The sequence below is a fragment of the Populus alba genome, chromosome 5 (genome assembly GCF_005239225.2).
Source record: "Populus alba chromosome 5, ASM523922v2, whole genome shotgun sequence".
NCBI lineage: Eukaryota > Viridiplantae > Streptophyta > Magnoliopsida > Malpighiales > Salicaceae > Populus > Populus alba.
The window spans coordinates 17,597,864-17,604,583 of NC_133288.1; the positions used below are offsets into that span (position 1 = coordinate 17,597,864).

General features: G+C 34.2%; 1 protein-coding gene across 1 annotated transcript; it reads right to left on the reverse strand.

Annotated features, from left to right (window-relative positions):
• Positions 1–1,707: 1,707 nt before the first annotated feature.
• On the reverse strand, positions 1,708–3,493 carry LOC118029292 (BTB/POZ domain-containing protein At4g08455). The gene is made up of 2 exons (XM_035033149.2): positions 2,962–3,493; positions 1,708–2,393 (listed from the first exon to the last, which is right to left on the reverse strand). Exons 1-2 carry the CDS (start codon positions 3,316–3,318, stop codon positions 1,923–1,925), a joined length of 828 nt encoding a protein of 275 aa, XP_034889040.1. The 5' UTR covers positions 3,319–3,493; the 3' UTR covers positions 1,708–1,922.
• Positions 3,494–6,720: the final 3,227 nt, after the last annotated feature.

Sequence of the window (6,720 nt, forward strand, 5' to 3'; positions counted from 1 at the left end):
CAACTTAAACAATGTGAATTGGCTAAGCCTCTAACTTTTTTTGAGATTAGTTCAAATTGAGTCTTATAGCTTCCTACTATTAAGACTTATTTCAATTTGATTAGGGCTTATATAGGATCATTATAAGTAGATTATTCGAATTGAATCTATATTGCCTTTACCGAATACTCTTAGTTGATAATAATTCTAATTTTCTTAATCTCCTAAAACAATGTGATAGCACACCCTTCCATTTTAAATAGGTGTTTGAGAGTGTGATGACAGTTGTTTTTCAAAGTATTTTTTCGCTCAGAAATGCATTAAAATAATATTTTTTTTATTTATTAAAAATTATTTTTTATATTAGCATATCAAAACGATATAAAAACATTAAAAAACTACTTTTAAGCAAAAAAAAAAATAAAAAAAGTTTTTTTAGAAACACCATTTGAATGCAATTCCAAACATCCTCTAAAATTATCCATGAATATCCTGTGTGTTAGGGGAGTATTGTGATAATTAAAAAAATTAAGTTATCTTGTATACTTGGCTAATTGGGTCATCCCTATTAAATCATTAAAAATCTAGTTTTATTGCTCTCAATTGAGTCTATTGATCCCTAACCTATTTTGGTTCCACCTAGTGTTGGCCATTAACTGAAGTTATTAGGGTATTATAATGAGACTTGTCTAGTATTTGTCCTTGAATCTTCACAATTTGATCAACCTTTGCAGTAATGCGATGTAATTGTTGAATAATTTCTTATAAAACCTTTTATTATGTCTATTGGTTATGTTTTTACATGCTAACAATTGTTTCAAGTAACTATGACATCTTGGCTTTTTCAACGCCTAGTTTTAATACCAATTTTGTAACAACATGTAAAGTTGAAAGGAATTGAAATTGGAGTTGATAATATTAACTAAAATGGAATTGTTAAACTTAATCAAACATTTTATTGAATAAAAAATAGTAATTACAAGGGTAAAAAAAAAAAAGTTGTGTGGGCTGATTTGAGGTATTCTGGACCTTCCTAGATTGAGAATTCGGATTGAGTTATTCCACAAGAGTTTTACTTAATCAATACTTAAATAAAAATAAACTCAAACTCAAATCTTGAATGTGACAGTTTGAATTTAAATGTGATGACAATTTGAATTTAAATATATAGAAGAGTTGTTTGGGATGATTTTATTGAATAAAAATTAGTAATTACGAGGGTAAAATAGAAATTAACAATTTACTTCACACAAATGCATTATCTCAAGTATCATGCTTGAGACGGGATGGGTCGAATTGCCAAGGCCTGGAGGAACCGTTTATATACGTGACTCTGTATCTGCTACAGCCTTACAGGCGAGCTTGCAGAGATAGCAACTGCCATGAGATGGTTGTGCACACTTGGGGACATCGGCGAAGGCCCCCATGCGAGCTGGAACATTTTTCTCTGCGATAAAAGGACGCCATCAGTTTGTCATCTTGGTTCCCTGAAAATGGGAGTCCTCTCCTTTTTGTTAGCGTAAACATTTTTGTACATTAGCAGCAATTCCTCACTAACTGTAATGGTTACCACCTCACTACCAAATCTTTTTTTTTTTTTTTGGTAGATTCATGAAACCACAGGAGTGACATTAACAAACTGGATTGACGAAGGGCTGAATCAACAAAACTGCAAAGGACAGAGGACAAACAGGGACGATACGCCAAGCTATAAAATGGAAATTAATGTCGTAAAACCATTTTCATAATATAATCAAACAGTATCATTAATTGTTCTAGTTACCATGACTGACCAAAGCTGTCATTATTCCACGCCCTTACATATCCTTCATAAATGCCCAGCAGTGTTTACACAAGCGAAAACTTTACCGGGATAAAGAAGTAAATCTTTACATCAACAATCCAGGAGCCATAAACAAAAATGATCCTTGTTTCAGATTTGCCTATGGCTTCGTGGAAGAGGAATCCTTGTGCGCTGCTGTATTAATCTGTTTGGACAGATATGCTTCATAAATCTCCACGACAAGCCGGGGATCCTTCTCCACAAGCTCCATGTACTCCTCCCGCTTGGTAAGTTTATCCATGTTGTCAGTGATCAAAATCAACGCTGCTTCAAGCATATGCTTTGCATTGTGCTGATGGGCAAAGGCATAGCTCACGACTGAGTTTTCCCAGTTTAGTTTTGACACCAAAAACTTCTCACAATAAGCCTTGAGATGCTTCACCTGATATTTTTCGGCCAGTATTAAAAGATCATAGGCCATCTGCTCATCAAGGCACGCTTCAGCAGTGTAGAAATAGTTGACAAATGCACGAAGTGCATCATATGATACATCACTAATCTTGATGGTACCACTCCGGCTTTCTTCCATCTCGTTCTCAAGCATTGCCTTGAAGACTGGCGAACGGCTCACCTGATCACAAAAAAAAAAAAAAAACGTTAATCAGTAGTAAAAAACTAATCACGTGAGCATTTGGCATAACACATCACCGATCATCTTGTCCAGTATGAAATGGACATGCGGGGTTACCTCTTGTTTAGACTAATAAAGGAACAACTTGAAGGCAGAATTGATAAATTGTCTCCCATGGTTCGTCAGTTCAAGTTCTGTCTAGTTTGTAAGAAAACAGGCTACAATCTTAATGGGGCAGAACTTAAGGGATATCTCCCTCCCAACCTACTACGTCTCGATCAAGCCATTTGACAAACACAACCAGGCTTGAAATGGGATTTCTATTCCAGGAAGATCATTGAACAAAAGCATGCAAATAATACTAGTCAAGTAAGCATTTGAAATGAAAGCGATTATCTCACATAATTACAATAAAGAGAAAGGCAAATATATCTAGCAAGTGCCATGATCATTGACGAATCAAGAGATAGTGGAACTCACTCAATCAGTACAGGATCAATCAATAAATTGCAAGTCAATTACCATCTAATTGATCAAGAATAACAAAATCGGGGAATTGAGTATTTACCAAAACGGCCTTATGAGCAGGGACTGGGACAGATGGCGCAGTCCCGGCAAGCCCATCATCGGAGGAAGCAACCAAAACGACATCGGTGAAACAAGGGCCAGCAGAGGAGCGGTGAGTGATGTGGTGATCGAGAGGAGACCAGAAACGCAAGAAGGCAACTTTAGCTTTGAGATCATCGATCTCTCTTTTAAGCTCTTCTTCAGTCTCGCTTGCTTCCTCATAACACTCTTTGCAAGTTCCAGCATCGCATCTGCCGTAGTACTCCTTACAAGAAATGCACCTCATCGTTTCGGAATCGGAATCAGTATCGCTTTCAGTCTCAACCCGGGAGGACGCTGTACAGCGGTGGCCTCTCATTATTTTTTGCTGGGTTTTGTGCAGCAAAAGGTGGGATGCCGTGCGATGGGGGGTTTTGATGAATTGGTGGTGGCTGGAAGCTTTGATTGATGCCTGATGGTGGCGTGGGTGCGGGTGCTTTCGCTCACAGTGCAGACTGCAGGGTGCGCATTTTGTTGGGACGAATAAAATAAAAATAAATGGGTATGCTTTTATACTTGTATCTAAAAACAATTAATAAGAAATATTCCATTAATTATAAGTTTGCTTTTATTTTCTATTTAATCATTAAAAAGCCTTTACATTAAATATTACTAGTTTTTCCATTGAATTAAAAAAAAAAAAAAAAGGCGTAGCCATCTTCTTTCCCCGAGTATCAAACATGGTCATCACCTTCCCTTCCATTCGATCCCTCACCGGCCAAAAAAATCCTTACAAAACCTAGCTAATATTCATCTTTCTCTTCATTTACCGGCCATCAACCACTATCATCAACGGTAACAACTTGTCATGTTTAATAGCCACAACCCACACATTCACTAATCACAATGCTAATCAACTACCGCCATCAACAACTAGATCAACTTAATTTGCCGGTGACAACTTCTCCATATTAATCATCTTGTCCTTCTTACTAAGAACTTGTCCTTGTTATTTGCCAAAAATTAAAAACATGAGCACAAAAGTCATCAGGAACTACATCCATCAACAACCAACTTGTCATTAAGAAATCTTAACACAAAAACAACATTGTTTCATCTCTAACCAATTCTTTCTTCCTGAACTCCCACTCATCCACTCTAGAAGTTCAACAATCATCATAACTGGAGCTTCAACATCAACACCAGTTGGAGCTCTAATGTCAGCAATAGCTGGAGCTTCAACAATGACGATAACTGGAGCTTTAGCAACAACGATGATAATTGGAGGTTCAACAACAACATCATTTATTGTAGCAACAACATCTTTGTTACTGCCGAATGTCAAAGCCAAATTTGAAGCCTTCAGTGCCAAATAAGAAATGAGAGCATAAAAATGATTGGTTTAGTTGAAAACTAGAGCTTGCAAAGGTGGGGTGATGGCAGCAGATATTGTCTTCGATTTCTCAGCATTGGAGTTGTTCCATCAAGAGAAGCGAACCTCGGTGACGGTTTTGGTGGTGCAAAGATTAGGAATAAGATTGAAACTAATTGTTGTTGAAGCTTTAACATTTGATGTTGCAGTTCAATTAGATTATAAAAGATTTGCCCATCTCTCAGTTCCATAGAGTTCCATAGCATGTTATAAGGGATGACATCATTTATTATGTTGTTGATAAGATGAATTAGACACTCGAGGTTTATAGAGAATCAAAGAAATGATTGAAAAAATTAGAGTTCTTCCAAAGCTTGAATTTAGGGGTCTTTCACAGGCTTTTGAAGAGAGGGAAATTGTGTTTGGAGGAGAGAAAATTTTGATTTTTCATTTGTTTGAGTTATATATATATATATATATATATATATATATATATATATATATAAATAAAAAGGTGGTTTGATCTTTTTATTTAATTTAAAAATTTTGATTGATCAAAGATTCAAAGAGTAATTTTTTCAAAACTTATAGGCAAATACAATTTTAACCAAATTATAAGAAGCTAAGAATAATTTTATTTTTTTTATTTTTTTCATGTTTTCAAGCAATGCTCTTGTTCTTGTTATGATATATACTTTAGAAGAAGTAATTTCTTAAAAATCATATAGGAAATTTTTGCTTCTTCAATTGTTTATTCCTAGCTTAGAATTTACTAGTCCATTGACGAGCATGTCACACCAATTTTTCTTAAACATAAAAAAAAATGCAAAAAGCATGCGGGGGTTTTTATAGTTTTATTAAACCTAGCTAAGCAAGTCAATCTTAAAACTCTCAACCCTGCTTATATTCTAGCTCGAGTTTCTAATTAAACTATGTGGTAGTTGACCTAACATGAATCAATCAATATCACGACTTCAAATATCACGGCTCTAAAAAAAGCTTGGATGATTAGTAAAAACATGGTTTATTTTTTCAAAAAAACTTCAAGATGAACAATTATTTTTTAATATTAAGACAATGCTAGATTGAATTGACCCCAGTCATCATGCGATTTAGTTCATGGACTCCACTAAGTTTGATAACTTTAATTTTTTTTTTAAAATAAATTTTATTTGAATATAGAAAAAATTACCACTAACATCCTATAGTTTGGTTAAAATTATACTTGGTTACTGAGTTTTAAAAAATTATAGTTTGCATCTCAAACTTTATATGCATGTTAACACTTAATATCCTCATAAAAAAAAATCAATAAAAACTGTTTAATTATTTATAGGCTTGCTATTATTTTTTTTATTTAATGACTAAAATGCTCTTATATTAAATATTATAATTTTACCTTTAAATTACAAAAAAAAAAAACTTGTCATCACCCTAATCCCTTTTCTTATAATTGGAATCTAGTCATCCAAACCCAACAATCGAACAATGGAATGACCAAGCTAGTATAGGAGCTATAATATCTAATTTAAGATGAGCATCAATGTGAAACCACCTACTAACACCAAAAATCCAATGAACAACTTGAAATTCTTTTAATCTTTTTACTAGAAAAGATGGTGTCAAAACCTATAATTAAACCACACATCTAAACTAAAATCTACTACATGGTTTATCCTACGAATAAACCTAATAAATCTTTGTTGCACGTAAGTAGAAATGGATGACAATAGATTTAGCCATATGAACAATGGGTGGAAACAAGCCTAAAAATGTTTGACCATAACCTCTCCATCCTAGTCCTCTATTACGGTTTCTATCATACCCAAATGCATAGTGAAAAGGCAATATTGAATTGTTACACTTAATTTCCCAGGTTTGATTTGACCGTGAAAGTATTAAGAATGCTTCTCATTCAACCTTTGCTTAAAGACCCAATCATGGCAGAAAAACATTTTACTAAGAAATTTCATGTACATTTTTCTTTTTAATTTTGCCATCCTATTACGTACACAAACTAGAACAACACCCAATAACCAAGAAATCACCATGAATTTAGCCTTTTTCAAACCTGAAATCTACATAGAAATTATAGCCCTTTTCCTTGTTAAATAGAGCCAAAATCAACCCACAAAACAACCTATAATCTTTGCCATCAGCACATCTCAAAGCAGGCACCTAATGAATTTTGCAAACAACTCACCTTCCTCGTCTTATCCACCATTTTTTTAGCAGACACCTAATGAATATTGCAAATAACCCACACTCCCCATCTCATCCACCAATTTTTTAACATCATTAGTTTTACTTCTTTGAGGCCACGAGGTGCCGTGGATTGTTGTTGATAATAATGATTCAATTTTGTATTTAAGAAATATTTAATTTGAGGGTTTTTCTCTCTCTTCATAG

Excerpts from the sequence above, each read along its gene's own strand:
- LOC118029292 (XM_035033149.2), bottom strand. The coding sequence starts at position 3,318 with ATGAGAGGCCACCGCTGTACAGCGTCCTCCCGGGTTGAGACTGAAAGC. Across the intron at positions 2,394-2,961 it reads CTGCTCATAAGGCCGTTTTG|GTGAGCCGTTCGCCAGTCTT; the intron begins GTAAATACTCAA and ends TTTTGTGATCAG.